Source organism: Rousettus aegyptiacus, unplaced genomic scaffold (genome assembly GCF_014176215.1).
Source record: "Rousettus aegyptiacus isolate mRouAeg1 unplaced genomic scaffold, mRouAeg1.p scaffold_m13_p_1, whole genome shotgun sequence".
Lineage (NCBI taxonomy): Eukaryota > Metazoa > Chordata > Mammalia > Chiroptera > Pteropodidae > Rousettus > Rousettus aegyptiacus.
The window spans coordinates 101,898,718-101,918,629 of NW_023416284.1; the positions used below are offsets into that span (position 1 = coordinate 101,898,718).

The window sequence follows — 19,912 nt, forward strand, 5'->3', positions numbered from 1 at the left end:
TCTCCCCTGGGCAGGGAGGGGTGGGCTTTCCTTTACATTTTCCTATGTCAAGTAGTCCATCAACCACAGAGCAGCAAGTTTTCCTTCAAGCTGAGTCTTTTAGGCTTGGTTCTCAATGTGGTAAAGTTGAGAAATAAAGAAATTTAGAATATCTTTAGACAGTAGTTTGGCCTGCAAGGCTACTGTCTTGTTGAAAATGCTATTTTGAATATCAGAAAGCTAAATACTGAATTCCTTTTTCTTCCTTGGAATTCCTCTACAGAAATTCTCATCTCTCATGGGGCCTGTGGATGCCTAGAACATTAGAATCATGTACTCAGAAAGGCAAAGAGAAAATCATTTTCAAAATAGTAGCCTTATTACACGAGTTAGAAGAAAAACCAAGATTTAAAAACAGAGCTAATGGATTCCAAAACTTACACTTCCTACACTCTGCCAGGTGTTTCTGGGTGCCAAGAGCTGCCCCACGGCTCCGTGGGGTCCGCCCAGCCTGCCCTCTTCCTTCCCTGCTTCAGACCTTTCTCACACACCCTTATTCCCCTGACTACAGTGTGGGTACCAGAATATCCCTCTTCATACCTCAACGTCCAGCTCATTTGAGAACATATTTATGTTCTCCTATTAATGGCTTGATTTTAGCTGGACTTCTTGGTGCTCTGAGTGACCACGATTGGGTCTAGAAGGTGCCGTCTCTGAGGAGAGAGCCTACCAGGCCCCCTCACGTCATTTCTCAGCAACAAAGACCAACTCTGCCTGTACTCGGACCAGTGCAGTCACGTTGTCTGTGATAGCAAGACATCGGGGTGAAAAATGAGACATCCCTTTGGGTTTTACCTATGATGAACGAAATTGCTAGATATTGGGAAGAAGCTAGAGGACTGAATGAAGTCTTTACTTTTCATCTCCTTTCTGAGCATGTTGCCACCATAACCAAAGGATGCAAAAAAAAAAAAAAAGGTGGGTAGGGGGGAAGGGGGAGACCACAGCAAAGATTTCTCTGGCCATCATGTGTTCTTGGGAAGAAAATATAAAGCTGGCCACCCCCTGCCGACATCTAATCATTTTAAATATGAATGATACTGTCATGGAAACAAAAAAAAAAACTCAAATAATAAAAATTTACTATCACCTCTCCCTCACCCTTGGGGGGAAGAAGCCTTTCTTGAGAAACTGAGAGAGATCAAATTGCTCTACACCAGGTGACTGGGACCAAAGATGCAGGAGAGAGGAGGGAGCTGGAGCAGAGTTACGAGGGATGAGAGAAGAGGAGGCGCGGGCCAGGGGACAGAAACATAGATGCTGCTGTAAAGACTACAATTTTTAGGTGAGACAGACATTCCTATGAAATTTTTAGGACATTTGGCTTCATGATGGGTAGTGTAATTCCCTCCCCCCGGGATGTACCTTCACCTTTCTGGTTTGGCGGATTAAAGTCATGTAGCTTTTCTTCCTGGAAAGTCCTTAAAGAGAGGGTAAAGTGGCCCAGTTACAACCAGGTTACATGAGTGTGAATGACCACACAGAAGCAAAACTATCAAGCAGGTGGAGACTGGGGGCCACACCTTCTGATCCACAGTGACTCTTCTAGAGCACATAGTAGGTAAGGGGTGGCTGATCCTCACGGTCGTTTTGTCTCTTACAACAGAATCTGCTGGGTTCTTAGAACACACTGAGGCAGAAATAACAGCAGGGCTGTAGAAGATGGGAACTGGGCTTTCTTTCAGGTTCGGTGGGCTCTCCTTTGCTGCTCCCAGGCCCTCTCGCTATGTTAGCATGTTACTGGTATGTTACCTCCCCTGAGAGGTCTCATGATAATAGACAAGGCAGCAGAGTGGCACGGCTACTCTGATTTCCAAGAGAACTGGGTTTGAATCCTGATGCTGGTTGTGGTTGTTCACAAGTTGCTAATACAGTATCTTATATAGTCCAGTGCATAATGGAACTTAACAATAGACAGCTATTATTATGGCTGTAGAACTTAAGTTTATGAGAGAATGGGAGGAAAGAAGAGAGACCGAGTGAAAGACTGAGAGCAAGAGATCAACTCAAGTAGAAGTTGTCTGAAAAGAAGCTTGTCTGAGCATCCTAGAGCTTCTCAGTGCACGGAGAATCCTGGATTGCTCAGAGGATGAAGCTCGCTCCTGTCTTTCCCAACGCATTCAGAACCCCAAGTTGTCTAGTACCATCTCTTTGGGTTTGGAATTGTTCTCTCCAAGCTATGTGGGTGTGTCAGATTTTCTTGGTCTGAAAATTTGGAGAATTCATGTGGACCTTTGGCGTCAGACCAAGAACAGGGAACTTGTCCTCACAGCCAGAGAGAAGTATGTCACACTGGCTCTTACTGTGAAAGACCCAGGGACTCATATGTGGGAAGCAATTCCTAGGTCTTCGTTTCTAGGCACTGGTGAAAACAGGGAAGTTGGAAAGACAAATAGCAGTTTATGAGAAAGCAAAATGCAATTGTAACTCCAACAGGTTCCCTACTGTTCCCTTATGCTGTGTCAGCGAGGCTTGAGAAGAGTCTGCAGCTCACGCTGCCGTAGTTACTATTTTGTTTGTTCTAGAAAGGATTTTGGCGTTGAATGAGAGGGTGAATTAAATGACAAACTCCTATAGTTCTTTCCAGTAAAAGGCCAGTAAATGATTCTTTACTGCCAAGGCAGGATTCAAGTCTTAGACTATTATGGCCGATTGGAGTATGGGACACAGCTGGATGCCACCACCCTCCTCCACATTTGGTGGAGAGGATCAACTGAGCCAATGGAGCACTCTGATGTATTTCTAAGGAATCTGTCTCTTCTGGAGGAAGAGACAAATCCTCCTTACAGCTTCCTCCCCTAGCACTATAGGGAATCATTGTGAAGAATAATCTTTTTTGTATAGCTCCACAAATCAACCTGATATTTGCTCTATGTTCAGAAGTATTATTCCCAACAACAACAACAAAACATTTTTTTTTTTCAAGGCAAGTCTTTGGCTGTGTTTAAAACACCAGCAAGGTAAAGAATTTATGACCATTTCAGCATGTCTTTCATAAAAAAAAAAAAATCAGTTATAAAGGAAACTAGGGATACTGTAGACAATTCCAGATTTGAACAATTTTCTGAATCTCCGAAAAGCCACAATAAATTTGAAGACAAAGATTATCACTTAGGTCTTCACATCTAGGTTTCTTCCTGTGTGCACAGCCTGTACCATGTAAGCACCCCAAATATTTATTTATCAACAGGTGAAGAAAGAGAGGCAGAGAGAGATTGACCGAATGGAGCGAGCCAGAAGACGAAAATCAGAAATTCACCAGACACGGAGTGCTAGCTGGAGCTACCGGCAGAGAACGGATTCCCCATTAGAGTCCCAGTCGGGCTTTAGCCATGGGGTGGTGGCGACCCCTTCTGGCCTGTCCTTAAGTGAAGAAAACTTCTGCATCTTACACAGAGAACATGTATGTGTGTTTTCTATTAGGCTTTCCAGAAACTCATAAATGGTTGTAAAACCCATTGTGCTAATAGAAAGAACGACATAAATGCTGACTGAAGCTATTAATGCTGGTTGTAGTTTATGTAGCAGACTGAATCAGGCTGAAAATGGTGAGTTTTTTATGGTTACTTTATAACAGGTTATTTTTAAGTATCGGGTCATAGATCAGGGTTAGTGCTGATGCTCAAATGTTTGGAATGAGCTGGTCAAGGCAGATTCTAACTTTCTCAGGGGTCATCTGTCCCGGCATTTAGACCTAGAGATTTTCTTTCGCAACTCTCCCTTCATCCAAGCACTCAGGCCGAAATGATTGAGCCACATTTCGCCTCGCTTCATCCTCGAAAACCTTTACTAAAAGAGCCATTAACAAATTTCAGAACGGCTACGCTGCCACCACATCTCTAAGTTTAAATAATTACCAGGTTAGCCATTCTGTGACTATCCTACATTCTCTTCCGGCTGCCTGTTCTCGCATTGGTGAAGCAGGTACCTATGGTGGGCCCACTGTGGGCCAGGTTTGGCCTGCATGCTCCCCATGGATTGCTGAGGCAGGACTCCAATGTGAAGCTGGGTTGCTGGTGTATTTAGGGAAATACACACGGTGGTCGTTCGTTGGTTTGTGAACAGATTTGATCATAGTTTCCTAAATGACTTACTAAGTCTAGTTTAAAAACTCATCACCACAAACGTTTTAAATAATGGATTACATTAAATGTATAATGTGCACAGGTCAAGAGCACAGACCATGGGACCAGTAGCCTGGGTTGGGATCCTGGCTCTGCCACATACTCGCCTGGGCAGGCTGCTGCATCTCTTGTGCCTCAGTTTCCTCATCAGCAAAATAAAAATCATAACATGGCACGCCATGTAGGGTTACAGTTGATAATGCCCGCGGAGGGCTTAGAAAGGGGCCCGCATGCAAGGAGTCTTCTTATGTGCACTCTGTGACGACGCCGATGGATAAGAATCAAAGCATACGAAACAGCTAATAAGTTCTTAGAGCTGCAAGAAAATAGTTTCCTTGATAAATATTGCCCTTGACTTGTCCTCTGACCTAGGGAAGTCATCCCAGATGAATTATCCAGTCTTTTCTTATGTACTCAGCTGGTCCTCTTTTCTGACTCTACCGCTGTCAACACAGTCCCACCAGAATGAGCCTCCTAATAGTCATGCAGTGGGACGTTAGAGGGGAAGTTCGGCAGGGATTGGGATTGGCTAATACTTTTTTGTAGAATTTCCCAGATATGCCGTAATTATTACCACTGTTTCCCTTACTGAGAGCGGTTCCCTGGGTGCCCTCACTTTCCTCCACATAGATCGTGGTCTGGAGGGAGAAGCTATTCACTGGCCAGGTCAGTTGCCCAGCTTTTACTACATGAGTCTTGAATCATCCAAAGTTTGAAGTAAGCGTGTAGCAGATTAAGTGTACAAATTTATACTTCTGTTTCCTAAAATCTAGGTAAGGTAATGATCCCAATTTGGTCAATCCCAAAGGAGACTTTGAAATAGTGTGTCTTTTTCTGGAGGGCTAGATCAAGTATTTCCATCATAGTTTTTTGGGATTTTCTGTTTTTTTTTTTTTTTGGTTTGTTTTTAAACAAACAAACAAACAAACAAAAACGTCTTAAGTTAAAAGTGAATTATATGCAAAAATTCACTCTTACTTTCTTTGTTACTAACAGAATCCCCATTTTTCAGAGTACCCAGTCGATAATACTTAGCTTCCCAGATTCCCAGACTTTCAGCTAGAGGAGGCCAAGTGGCCAACTTTTGGCCAATGAGATATAAGTGGAAATTTATGAATAGACTTCTAGGAAAAAAAAGAGACAAGATGCAGCTAGCACTGCCTGGAACTCAGATGTAATGTCTGGAAGTAAAGCAGCCATCTTGTGACATGAAGATGAAAGTCACACACTAAAGATGGAGGATCAGGTGCTCTAAGGAGCAGGAACCCCTTTAAGTAACTAAAACTGCCTGAAACTCTACTCTCTGTACTTCTTGTTATGTGAGAAAAGCAAACTCCTATTAAGAAGCAAACATTTACAAAGAGTGCTTAGAGCAGGGCATGGCACATAGTAAAACGCTACATAGGTTTTTGCTAAGTAAAATAAATATTTGCTTTAGCCTCTGTAATCAGGTTTCTATTATATACAGCCAAACCCAACCTTTGCCAATACACACAGATATTGCCAATATTTTACCATTACGTTATTATTTTAGAACCTTATGCAATGCCTGGTGCTAAAAGAGGAGTCTGAGGAAAGGTGAGGGACCCTGAAATGTGACTCCGCGTGTCTCTACATGCTCATGCGACTGGTTTTGTCATGCCAGAGAACCTACAATGGCTCCCTTTCTTTGTGTTCTGATAGCGCTTGGTCTCTTGGGGATGAACGAGGGGATCCCATTTGTTCGGCCTGACGTGTTCTCCCTGCAAGGTCATTGGGGCCAAATGAGAAGCACAGACCACCACCAACCTGCACCTCCCTGCCAAGTGACACAGGTAGAACTGAGATGAGGGCCAGGCAAGGGCAAAGTGTTGAGTAAAACGTGTCTTTGTGGTTCTCCCAGTGGAAACAACACGTGGGTGACTGTCCATGCGCATGTCAATGGGCATGTGTCCATCAGAGTTAGTTTTGGGCGTGGAAGGCCTGCGAAATCACATGGTTTGACCTCTTTATCCAGAAATTCAGGATGGAGAGAGACCTGGACGTGGGCACTGAGGAGCATACTTCTTACTATGATCCAGATCACTAACTGCTTCTTTGACCGGAGGTTCCTAGGAAATTACTCTGACCTCTGGTTTCTGGCTGGAAGAACACTAGAATTTAGCCTCCGTGTTTACTCTTCTAATCATGGTTAAATTTCACCTTTGACACTGAATACAATGTTCCTTGAATGTAGTTATAAAGATAAGGGTGACAAGAAAAATACCACTTAAGCAAACACTACTACTACCCTAAATGAGGTTATTTATTATTATTGTTGTTTTCCCACCATGAAGTCGAGTTCGTATAACAGAAATTGTTAAAGCATTATATGTTCTCAGCTAAGAGATAGTTCTAGTCATAGAACATCATAAACTTTAAAGGAATATTGGTAAGTTTCAAAGATAATCAAGAGAATAGGAGTGCCTGAAGTGTGGCCACAGACTTAAAGGTGGGGCTGGACAGGCTGGAACAGGAAGTGGCTTGGAAGAAATGCCCCTGACACTGATGAGTGAGATCAGGCTCTTGAAATATGGTTCAGGTAAATGAGCAGACAGGTTAGGAGCATCTTGAAGTGTTTGGGATGTCGTTTGCTCATTCATTTAACAAATGTTTATTGAGCACCTGCTCTGGGCCGGATGCTGAGCTGGGCTCTCGGGATAATAATGATGAACGAGACACACACAGCGTATCCCCTCACGGTGACTGCTGGTGAGAACCCTCCTTCCCAAAGCATTCTCCTGGACCTACAGAATCACTTGGGAGCTCTCAGGCTCACCCCAGACCCACTACATCGATACCTGCATTTTAACAAGACCCCCAGGGGACTCAAATGTACATTCAAGTTGGAAAATGGTTTGGATAACAAGGCAAGCAAAATGAAGTGTTACTTGACACGTAAGTTCTAAACAGATGCATTTTCTCCAGCTAATGAGGCTCCTCAGGCTACGCTCCCGAGTGGGCTTGAGGTGGGTTGAGGTGCCTTCCTGAAGACAGCAGATTTTTAAAGAAGGCTAGGGGTTTTAAAGTCAAAGTTCTACATAGCACCTTTTTTTTTCTTCAATAAATTATCATTTCAAAGGGTTGATGAATTCAGAATATCAGATTGGATTTAACCCCTGGTTTCAATTGTTATGTTTTAGTATTATTTAATTTGTAGCAAAAGAGTTTAAAAGCTGAGAAGTGCCTGGGTCCATCACTGGCTCCATCATATCTTCTGAACGATTTCCCATGCCTCAGCTTTTCTTCTGTGAAATGGAGAGAACGATGCCCATCCTGCCTGGATACGATAGTGATGAATTTGACAGGGAGAGTTTATAACTGGGAGCATCTGAAGTATTTGTTGGGAATTTCGGCATACCACCTGGATTTTACATCTTGTCATTGTCAACCCCAGCTCTACCCCAAATGGGAAACCCATTCTACATGCTGATTTTCCCAGAGCCACTTTGTACTAAGAGTCAACAGAGAGGAAGAAGTTTTTCTCAAAGCCATGTTCTAATCACAGATGAGGAGTGTTAAGTGCAGTCCTCATATAAACCAACTATAGCGATGAAATGTAGACATGCCCACTCTTGTACATCATTGTGCTTAAAGATGAAGCCATGAGATCCATACTGTGTCCTGTCGCAAATATAGCTTTACATGAAAGCACATATTTTTTCTGATTAATTGATATATAACCCTGTTTATTTAAGGAGATGTGTAATGACCTCTGCAAGTACATAGAAATTGCAGAACACAGATAAGGTGTCTATAGATATATTACATATATGTTATAATATATGTTTTACATATGTGTACATATATGTTTTTATATGTGTATATATAATATATATGCTTACACATATGTTTTTATATATGTACATATATAATATATATGTTTTATATATAAATACATATATGTGTGTGTATATATATATAAAAGAGAGAGAGACAAGGGAACATATTTAGCTATTTAGCTCCCACGTGAAAACTGCACAAAGACAAGAGGTGTCGGCTGCACAGGATGAGGTAAAGGTAGCTAGAGGTGAAAGAGCATTTAGCTTGTGTTCAAATTAGTCATTTAAAGTTCCTTTATTCCCCAGGCCTTGCTATGAGTCCAGGCCAGGCCAGGAGAACGCGTTCTGGTCAGACGGCGGGAAATTCCACCACATGGAATGGTGTTGGTGGTCTCTGCTCTACGGCAGCCGGGGGGCCCACACAGCTAACACCCTCTACTTCCACTAATGAATGTGCCCACCCACGCAGGACCCTCCTTCCCTCCCCGTTCCTTTTCCTCCCCTCCCTCCACACGCTGCCCCCTTCAACAAGCCACGTGGCCACCAACCGACTTCCTTATGACTGCCCAAGGATTCATTTTGGGAGCAAAATTTGTTAAATTATAAATTGCCAGCATCTGCCTCAATAATGAACTAAATCAAAGACCCTCTGGAAGAATCCCCTGGGCAATTCTTGGGAGGCGCCAGAAGGAAATATTCACCCTTTCCCCTCCCTCTTGCGCTTAGCCTCAAGGACCCTCCATGTGTGAGGGTAGGCATCTATGCAGGATGCGCCAAACCTCAGAGGTGGGTCCCTGCAAGCTTAGGTTATTTGTTTTTCCTTGTAAGAACAGTTAATCAAAGCAAAACTTCAACCCAACAAACAAACAAACAAAATACCCCGAGTTGGCTATTTGCACACAGGGGTGGCCAAGGAAGGCAGCCTGAAGGGTTCCTTTGTGGCCAGAGGCGTTTTTGAAAGGAGACAGCAATGGCTGCTTTATGAGGAAGTGGCAAGACAGTCACCTCATTATCCTCACCACTGTGGTGGTCTGAGGACCACCCAGGAGCCTCCATCATGATAACGGCCGGGCTGAGGTCTTCTTCCAGCACACCAGTGGTCCTGAGTTGAGACACAGCTGTCGTCTTCCAAAAGAATGGGTCTGTGCTCCCAACAGGATAGACACAGAGTCCCACCGTCACCTCAGCGAGTTCTATTTCTGAGCAGAGTAACTATAACTCGCATTCCTACCACCTTTCACATATTGCCTTAGCTTTAACCTCAGAGCACGAGGGCTGAATGAGAGGTGGGGGTCATGCCCATCCCCTTGGAAAGGCCAGGTGTCCAGACTGGGGCCACCGTGTGACATGGGGGCTGAGGGCTGGGCAGGAGGAAGAGGAGAAGGAAATAAGCGCCTTGTGATTGAAGTGGCTTGAAATAATAAATACACACACTCTCTTTTAAACATAGCTCGCCACATCCTGGAGAATCTGGAAAAATGCTCCCCTTCGCCTCCCCAACACCCTCCTGCCGTCCTCACCCCCAACAGCAGTTGGCTTTCATGACGCTTTGAGGAAAAAGCACAGGGCCTTTGATAGTAAGGGCTTGTTAGTTCTGGGCTAACAGCCCTCCCAGGCCGCTTTGAATCCTTTCAAACACTTTTCTATTTTAGGTCAAGGAAGTTCATAAAAGTGAAGATTGAAGGTGGTGGAAGGGGGAGAGGAAAGAGAGGAAAAAGCAGCTGGGGACAGCTTGTCATCAGGCAGCCAGCGACCTCTGGAGGATGCTTCCGGCCTGGAGGATGGACCCTGCCTCGAGTGTGGAGGACAGATGTTGGAAGGTGGCTTTGAGCCCATGAAGGAGACCTGGCCTCTTCTGGAACCCCCAGACAAAGCGTAAGCATAACTGTGTCCCTGTAAGCAGAAGATGGTTGAAAATCCTCAGGTCTCCTTATGCTAAACAAGATTAGCATCTCTAGCGCTGATTCCCCCACCTGCCACAAGAGGGCAGCACATGCTGCTACATCGCACTAGAAACTGGACGGCCCTGTCCAAAGGGCTGGAATTTGAAATCAATAGCAGCAGCAGCAGCAGCAGCAATAGCTATATCGTATTTGTGCCTACTGTGTGCTAGGGGCTATTCTAGGTGCTTAAATGTATTAATTCGTTAATTAACATGACGATCCTATAAGAGCCCTATTCTAATCTCTGTATTAGAGGTGAGGAGATATAGAAATTAAGAGAGCTCGTTACGATAGCCTGGGACTACCTAAAACAGAGCTCAGCAAATTATAGTCCAAGGGTCAAATCAGCTCACTGCCTATTTTTGCACTGTCCTCAAGCTAACGATGGTTTTTACGGTTTTGAATGGTTGGGGAAAAGTCAAAAGAAGAATAATATTTCCTGATACCTGAAAATGATGTGATATTCCAAATTCAGTGTCCATAAATGAAGTGTCCTTGGGACACAACCACATTCACTTGTTTACGTATCGTCAGTGGCCTCTGTGTTGTTCCAGCAGCAGAGCTGAGCAGTTGTGACAACCTATATAGCCTGCAAATATTTACTATCTGACCCTTCACTGAAGAAGTTTGCCAACCCTTGACCAGGGACATAAGCGCTACCTGTTTCCAGGCAGAAGAGACGGAGGGCAGAACTGACACTTCACTGGACATGGAGTTAGAACAGCTGTCCCAGAGGGATCTGGAAGCAACGCTGACCTCGATTCATTTTCTTTCCAACAGGGTGGCTCAAGGTCAAGCAGAAGGGAGGGTTTGACAATTCACTGCATAGCCTCTAGGAAGTAATACAACGTTCAATTTAGAACATTCTATTACTTCCTAGAGGCTATGGAATCACCTACCACATTTCATCGAGACTAAGATGCACATTTTTTCGCATTTGACATCTTTGTAATCAGACTGTATCCTCCAATCAAAATATTAGAGTTTAAGTGAAAGAATTTTTGTTTACTTGAAGGTAGTTTTTGTTTCTTAGTGGCACTTAAAATAATAGTGTCTTACAATAGATGACACCTTAGATGAGGCAGTTCTTACTGCCAAAAGTCTAGGCTCTTTTTTATACCCTTCCATTGATGAGACGTTCACTTCTTTAGTTAGTGGCCCATTCTACAGATTTCATTTTAAACTTCTGTGAGCCTCAATTTCCTATACTTCAAATGGGAATGGTCTTGTTTAATATATTTAACTTAAAATGTCTTATAGATTTTATTATGAAAAGTGAGGGGTATACATGGAGAGGAAGGTGCTTTCACCACTGGGGCAGGGAGGAACAGAGCAGGCTGCAGTGGCGTCGGTCTGCTGGTGTGGGTCAGCCCCAGACTGGCTGCAAGGCGAAAGGACAGGAATCAGCTTGTGCGGACACAAACCACTGAAAACATGGCAGAGAAAGAAAGATTGCCAGTCTATAGACAGATTCGTTTTCAATCGGCATCAGCGAGGAGCATGGCACTCTACAGGGGGTATTTTTTAGAAAAAAAATAGGAGCAATTTTAAGATTCGGGCATGGATGGAGGAAGAAGACCAGGAAGGCGGAAAGAATGCAACGGTAGCTGGTTCACACCTGCTGCTTTACACGCCGGGCCTGAGAGAGAATGGAGGGAACAGAGAGAGGCAGGATGAGAGTCACCGCTATTGTAATAATAAACACGTCGTAATCCTCCAGTCACGCTTCCATCAGGCAGGGATGATCATCCCAATGATGAGATGAGCTTACTGAGGTTTCTAGACTATCCTGAGAGTCTTCTTCAGATTTATGGCAGTGACTATCAATAATCTCAGAAGAAACCTGAGGAGCACACCGCTTGCTTCCAGGTCCCAAGAAATGATGGTGCAGACATGAGCCTTGGGGAAGAGGAAACCTCGGCCTTCCTCTGGAACTATGGCTGCTCAGAGAACTTGGTGGCTAATGGCAGCTCATTTATTCCAGCAAAGGACCTGGGCCCAGAGGCGGAAGGAACTGTGATACATGCCCCGCCCTCCACAGTGGCGGCCAGGTTTGGACTGGGTCCTGGAGGGGAGGGGCAACAGAGAGGGCTAAGCCCCAACCAGGTGCTTTTCATTTGGGGACATGTGTCCTGGATTTTCTGGGACCATACCAATTTCTTATAATTTGATTATTTTCAATGAGGGCAATTTGTTAGACATCTGATTTTCAGCTTGGAATATGTGGCTACTGCATTTATAACTAATGGAGGGCAAAGCTGGAGAGACAACCCAATGTGAGTATGAGACTTGTCCTCTAATCACACAGGACCGCATCCGGCCTACCATAGGTAGCTAATTTAGGAAATGAGAAGTATTCGATTAGGACAAATATTTTAGGAGGAATATGTTAGGACATCACAGTGTCAGTGTCTTCTGTAAGTGGGAAGAGGTACATCTCTGCAAACATAGCATGGGGACCTGTCAGTCATGATAAAAAGAGGCGGGCCCAGGCTGGCTGCTCTGTCTTGGAAATGATGAAGAGGAACAGGAAAGTTGGGGACACAAGCCTGAGGCTGCAGGGAGGTCTCATGGGTTTTCAAGAGACGACAGGGAGAAAAAAGATGAAAATGGATTTTAGGTGTAGCGAGGGCACGAGTGAAGACCAGAAGGTGAGGAGGGGTGTCGGGTTAAGACGGTGCCTACAGGGGAAAGACGAGAGAAGTCCTATCAGCAGGAAGTCAGCAGGGCTGGAGACCGCGGCAAACAGGAAAAGAAGTCACAGAAGGGAAAGGTCTAAGAAAATGAAAATAACACCTCTTCTGTGCCTAAGACTGAAGCCCCCAAATCAGGAATATTTGTTATTCTTCTGGGAGATTGGTTTGTTTTTATCTTCTGGGAGAACCAAACTGCAGCTGACCAGGGGTCCCTTTCGGCTATGTCTGCTAGGTTTAGAGCCAAGTTCGTGGTCTGCCATTTGTGTCAAGCACTGAGGCCCCGGGAGCAGCTTTTACTGCTTGGGCTCTCCCTGAGCTGTTTTACGGTTCCCCCCTCGTTTTTCTTTCTCACCTCCTCCTCGCGAACGTTGCTTTGCTGTGCTTTATGTTTCCCTGTGAACCACTCACTATAAAGTCTTTCTGGAACAAGTGGGGTATATAAATTTTAAAATAGAAAGAAGGCTCGTAAGACAGAAGACTAGGAGACGAAAATGCGAGAGGAAGCTAGACTGGAAGGACGAAGAGACAGGGAAATCCGAGGAAATCTTAAAACACCCAAATCACCCAAATTGGGAAAAATGCCACTTAGCACTGAAGTGTGTGGCACCAGCAGCCTGAGATGTATGTGGGTTAGATGCGTTACAAAAGGAATATGCAAATGCGGTGAGAAAAAAGCGGCAAGTCTGATTAAGATGGTAAAGAGCGTGGGTTTGGGACTTTGTTGACCTCTTAGTAGGGGAAAGAGAGCCCCACGGAAGTGGGTGTGTGCATAAAAGGGATGGAAGGAAAATGTGGATGTGAAGGGAGGAGGAGCAATGTCGGATCCTTGTCTTCGTCTACATGCACGTACGTGCCCCCTTTCCCTCCCACCACAAAGATGGTGGGGAAAAGCCCAAATTGATACAGGGACACTGGGCAGGAATTTTAACTGTATCTGCAGGAAATGTCATAGGGCTGGAAGAAATTTAAAAGGGACTTTAAAAAGAGCGAATAAGAAAAGAGGACTAAAGATGCACGTTTGACCCATTTCTTAATTGTCTGGAATTAGCAGCACGTACAAAAAGTGAAATAAACCAGTAGAATTGATAGGATTGAAGTATAAGGAAAAGAGAGATTGTGAAAAAGAATGTAAAATATAGTACTTTATGCCCGGTGTAGGGTAAGTAAGTAACTAAAATGAACTTCTCAAAAGCCAAAGGGTTTGGCAGAGATTTTTCAGAGTCTGTTCAAATCCTAGTTTGAGGATAAGAAATACACAATGTAAGATTGCTATTCGGAGAGAGAAACCCAGATCTTCTTACAATATGACAGAGAGTGGGGGTGACATGTTTAAGTAGAATGTAAAAGAAACCCCTCACGGGAAGGGATAAACCCGAGGAGCCCAAATGATGGGCCATGGCAGAGCGACAAAGCGGGTGTGTGGGATGGAGCGAGCAGGCGCGGAGCTGCGGAGTCTGGGGGAGGCTGCCCCGTCTGTCTCGGGTTGCCGGGGTCTGTGTGCCACGGTGGCGTCTTCGAGGAATGTGAAAGGCGCGGTGCCAGGAGGCGAGCGAGGGTTGTTAGCAGCGATGGTGGCGGAGACAGCGGGGAGTTTAGCCGAGATGGAGGCCGCCAGTGCTGCTGAAGGCGAAGGCCAGACGCCGCCGCAGGGCTCTGCCGCGTGGCCGAGCAGCGCGGAGGGAGGCGGGAGGCAGGGTGAGGACGGAGCTGACTGCAGCTTATCCAGGCACGGTACCAGATGTGCCAAAGGTGGATGGACGAAGCTCGCACCCTCCCGCCATCCTTCTGCGTCAGAACGCTATGGTCCTTCGATATTGAACAAAGGACGTAACGTCTCCCCGCTAGCATGAGAAAGGGATGTGCCGGGCCAGAGCAGAGTGTCCTGCAGCCGAATCTAAATACAGCGCTGCTCTCCCCTGTCTCAAGGCCATGCCTTGTCAGGACCAGGGTCACACCCTCCAGGTGGGTTCCTGATCCCGTTCCCTGCACCTCCCCTTCCCAGGGAGAAGGGCCTGCGCTTCCCCGCTCAGCCCAGGCTCTCTCTTGTGGTCAGCGATGGGCTGAGGCAGGCAAGAAGAGTCAGAGGACACCAGAGGACGCAATAGGTAGTGTCTCCCATGGCCTTCTGTGCCGTGTTTTATACCACAGATCGCTTTTTAAAATCTTTTTTCTTTTCTTTTCTTTCTTTTTTTTTTTTTTAAAGCTTTCCTTCCTCATCATCAGGTCCCACCTCACTTCCCAGGCCCCCCTGCCTTCTGCCTTCCTCCTCACCGGCCAGGCCCTCTTGATCTTCCTCCTGACTCCTCCCCTCTGCCGTCCTGTAAGGTGGGTGATCCTTGCCGGTCGCCTCTGGTGCTAGCCTCTTCTCACCTCTACGTATATATATATACACGCACACACATATATATATAATCTCCTCAAAGTACACTTTTATCCCAGAACTTGCTGCTGAGGTATAAACTGTTTGACCCTAGACAACAGCTCAGAGCAACAGCTGAGATTCAGACACAGGAGCGGGAACTGTTCCAAGCATACTTATGAGGTATGTACAGTTATTAACCCATTTTATAAATAGGGAAACTGAGGCACCGAGACTTACTGTAACTTGGCCAATGTCAGAAGGCCAACAAGAGGCCAATCTGGTCAGAACCGAGGCAGTCGGCTTCGGTCTGCCCATTAAACCACCACGCAGTTGCCTGACTGAGCCACAGGATACTCAGCATGTCCAAAACAAATCCTGTTTTTCTGTCACACTGGGGGTGGTGTTGGGGGGCCCCAGGTGACATGCAAGTGAGCTCATGTAGCATACTACTAAATGTGTGGCCTCGAAACTTTGCCATGAGAAAATCCTGGCTATGTTTAAGTAAAGTGAGAAGCCAGTTTGAAAAGAGGGTGTGGAGGGCGTAGAGGTGAATCCAGTCACAGCAGACGGAGGGGATCCGGCTCGGGCAGTGACAGGAGGAGCCAGTGCAGAGACAGACAGTAGAACAGCCAGGACCTCAGGGTCAAGCACAGCAGTGCTGAGTCGTAACAGCCAGAACCAGGCCCTCGATCCAGGAAAAAGCAGCAAGAAAATGGGAAACAAAGTTGAACAAGTAGGAAAAAGACTAAACGGGTGGGATGTTTGGAAGTGCTGGTTGGGGAGAGGGGGATGTAAAAGCAGTTCCTGATGACAATACCTGTGTTCGTCTCATTTTAACAATAGTCGCAATAATCAAAATTAGCACTTAATGAACGCTTACTACGTGTCAGGCACGGTGCTAAAGGACTTAAAAGCATCGGCTTAGAAGATGAATGAATCTGCATTACAAACCTTGAATGAGCTATTAATTGACTTATGTAGCAGATGAAGAAATTGGAGGTCTTATTAAGTATATCTTACAGATGCTAAAGTAGAGGCTCAGAGAGAATAAGTCTCTTGGGCAAAGCCGTACAACTAGGAGTTGGCAGATCTGGAATTCAAGCCGAGCCAGTAACTGCCTGTGTACATGTTTCACTGTCCCCAGTTAGTTCATCATGGACAATGACTTCGTCTCATTTGTCTTGACATCTCTAGAACCTAGCACAGTCCTTGGCACACAAGAAATGCCCTAATTCAAACATCAGCTCAGATTTGTAGCCACTCTGTGTTTGTTGAGTGAGTGAAGGGATGACTGAATGGACACAGTAACGGACAACTTTCCTGTGTGATCGCAATAGACGGCCCCCCAGGATGGGGTCTGGTTCTGGTAGCTGGGGACTTTTGTGGAACAGCAGGGGATGGCGATTCGTGTGCCTACCACGGGAGTGGAGAGATGAGGCACCACGCGGAACCACATCTCAGTGCTGGGTTTTGTCGTGCTCTGACTTGGAGAGGGCAGGAAAAAATCACAGCCACAGCCAGCGTATGCATGGGGGCTGGGGACGTTAGGTGGAGAAGGAAGGAGGGCTCCACTCAAAAGAAAAAAAATTAAAAGCACAAAAGAGACAATCTGCAGAAAGGACATTGCAGAAATAGAAGCAGAGCTGAAGATTCAGAGGGACAAATAGGGGGAAAGTACTGGAAGGCATGCCAAAGGAAGTGGGGAGGGGGCGCGTAATGCCCATCCCTTTGCAGAGAACTGTGAGAGGCCTCCCTCCACTCCCAGTACAGAGCTAAAGCGGGACAGAGATGAGGTGCAGACAGTCTCTCTGGAAAGTGGGGAAGCGGCTGTGTGGGGTGGGGCCGTGGCCCTGCTCTCTGCAGGAGAACTTTTGAACCCAGTTGACTATAAATGGGGATTATGGGTTCAGGGGAAGGAAAAGCAAAGGGGAAGGGAGGGGAGTGGGCAAGCTATAGTTACAATGGTTACAATGAAGGAAGAATTTGGGGTGTCTTGTTAGAAGGCAGGACAGGAGAAACCCCAAGGACTATGATCTGGGGGGTTGGCTCTGGGAAAGCAGAAATGGGGGAGCTTCAAAATGTGCAAATGAGTTAGGGGGAGAAGGAGTCAAAAGGGTAAAACCCAGCACAGAGAAAAACAGGGTGAAACAGAAGAAGCAGAAACAATGAAAGTTGGAGAGTGCAGTTGAGTTTATGAGAAACTGATACGTGATGTTCAGTGGAAACTGTAGCTTTGGCTTTGGGGATAGAATGTAAGTATGGGTAATATGTAAATACAGTTTATAACTTGAAAAGTCTAGAAGGCTCAGATGAGATAAACTTTCTGAGGGGGCTCTGACAAGTATGAAGGAAGATATTTGTGGCTGAGAGGAAAAGACGCTGGATATGGAATCTGAAAACTAGGAGTGAGAGCCAGCTCTGCGGGAACTGGGGGGAGGTGAGGACAAGCCCTGGTCCTCTCATTTGCCTCTGAGTCCTGAGCCAGGATGGTGGCAATGACCGTCCTTCCAACTGCTGCCTGTGAGGGGCTGCATTTGTTTCCCAGGGCTGCCGCAGCAAAGTACCACGAACTAAAACCACAGAAATCTATTCTCTCATAGTTTTGGAAACCAGAAGTCCAAAGTCAAGGTGTGAGCAGGGCCACGCTCCCTCCGCAGGCTCTGGAGGGGAAGGCTTTCTTGCCTCTTTCAGCTGCTGCTAGCCCCAAGGGGTCCTTGACTGCAGCACCCCAGCCTCAGTTCTGTCTTCTCATGGCCTCCTCTCTTACGTCTCTGCGTCCTCGCCTTTTCTTATAAGGAACTAGTCATTGGATTTAGGGATCACACTAAATCCAGGGTGACCTCATTGCAAGACCCTTAACTAATTACATCTGTATAGACCCTATTTCTAATAAAGCCACATTCTGAGGTGCTGGGTGGGTGTGGATTTGTGGGGACACTACCAGAGTCCAAACGCAAGAAAGCAGGGGCACCGTACATTTAAAAAATATTTTCCTCGCCCTCCTTCTGGTCCCTAAAAGGCCACTCTCTCTCTCTCTCTTTTCTTTTTCTTTTTTTTCTTTTTGCCAAAAGAATAATTTATTCTGATATCATTATGTTATTTTTATAGGTAAAGAACCTGAGGCTTAGATCGGTTAATGACTTGCCAGAGTGTATACGGTAAGTTAATGGCAGAACTAAACCTAACACCCAAGCCTTTCATCCATTTGCTCATTCTTTCAACAAAGTTTTATTTTAGTTTTCAATGCATTGCCAGAACTCAAACTAGGAAAGGCCACTCCCCTTATAGTGCGTCCTCACACACCTTGAGTGGCTGCCATTGCCCCCGGGATAAAATCCAGCTTCCCAGGCTGGCACTGCAGGCTCTGGTCCCTTCCCCCAGGCTCTGTTGCTGGTTTTTCCCCACCCTCCCCACATCCGCATGGCGTTTCCAGCCAGCTGACTCCCCTTTAACCTTTATGACCCAGCTGAAACTCCTTCGAGCAGCTTTCTCAAAGGCAATGAAGGTAAATTCTTGCTGCTCTGCACACCTTCAGCACATGCTGTTTTACCCTTTCACATAGCAGTCAATCAGTCTTCAGACTGTCTTTGATTAACCATCATTCATCTCTTATTATTTGATTTTTTTGTGAATTTAAGCCTTTTCTTCTGCATCAGCCAGGCCTCGAAAAATGGGAGTGTCTTTCCAGTTCTTTTTCTAGAACCTAGTTCTGTGTCTGGCACAATCCATGTCCTCAGTAACTGCTACTAAATTAGTTACTTCCCATTGCACCAGCTCTGTGCCTCAAAGTTTCTTCTCTTTCATCTCATGCATGGCTACTTTTCCTGGCCACCTTGGTCTAAAGAGCTGCCTTTCTCCTCTGACCTGGAGCATCCAGCACATACCACCTTGTTCTGGTCCATTGTGTGTTTATCTGATTGTCCAAATTCATTCATTCATTCAATCGTTCATTCGTAAAGATTCATGAAGAGCTTACTTTGTTTGGCTCTGTGCTGGCCTCTAGGCTCCAGCCTGTAAGGCTGTCTCATTCAGAGGGTAAGCAGACTTTCTCATCATTCTTTCTTTTCTTCACTAGGGCCTAACAGTTCTCCAAGTATTCCTGAAGCCCCGCTGCTCAGTTTGACGGTTCTATTCAAATTGCTTTAGCTAATTCTTAAAGGACAATGCCAAATGAGAGGGTAAAGATGCTGTGAGCTTAAATGAGGTGCTCAAAGCCCTCTGAGAAGGCACCGCAAGAGAACCAAGTCCTGAGCTCTGTAGCCAAAGTCAGATGGAGAAAGAGCGGGGCTTTGAGAAATCGCTTCCCTAGCACCCTCTGCACTTGAAGCAGGGAGAACGCAGAGGGCCAGGCCCCTCATCAGCATTCACCACTGTGGTGACTGCACTGTCCCACCATGACTGCTGGATAACCCCGAGACGTCTTTGGGGGACCGAAAGGAAGCTGGGATGTGTTGTTCCAACCAGGACTTCCTGAGAAGACAGGCAGGGTCATGAATTTGGGACACGAGGACTGTAGTGCGTGGACGTGGAAGCCTTCTGTGCAGGGCATCATGCCGCGCGTGCGCTAAGGTGGGCTCAGAACACACACTGCATTGCATCCTTCCCTCCCACCGGCCTTTCCTCCTGCACTAGCCCAAAAGAGCAGGCTCTAGAACCCCCTCCCCTGTGTCAAGAGGGATGCGAGGTAGGCGAATAACAAGCAGCATTGCTCTCAGGTGCTTCTCTGACCCCAGTGTCCGAGATGCCCTCAGCTGGGGACAGGACTTCCAGGGGCTCTGGGTGGCAGGGAGTCACTCACCAGCATTGTTTTGCTGTTTCGTGTTTTTGATGTAGGCAGAGAACTTGGAGAAGATGTCGATGCCTGCTGTGTTGGATCCCCGGTGTTTCGCAGCCAGTTTGGGGTACCTGGGATGGAAGACATGGTGTAAGATCAGTGAGAACTTGGAGT

The 19,912-nt window shown here is 46.0% G+C and overlaps 1 protein-coding gene across 2 annotated transcripts in view; it reads right to left on the reverse strand.

The window, feature by feature from the left end:
• The window catches only part of CLIC5 (chloride intracellular channel 5), a 149,173-nt gene that overhangs the window by 15,386 nt on the left and 113,875 nt on the right, over positions 1-19,912 (reverse strand). For both annotated transcript variants that reach the window (XM_016133054.2, XM_016133056.2), the window contains exon 4: positions 19,763-19,869. In XM_016133054.2, the coding sequence (XP_015988540.2) occupies positions 19,763-19,869 (107 nt within the window). The remainder of the gene's footprint in view (positions 1-19,762; positions 19,870-19,912) is intronic.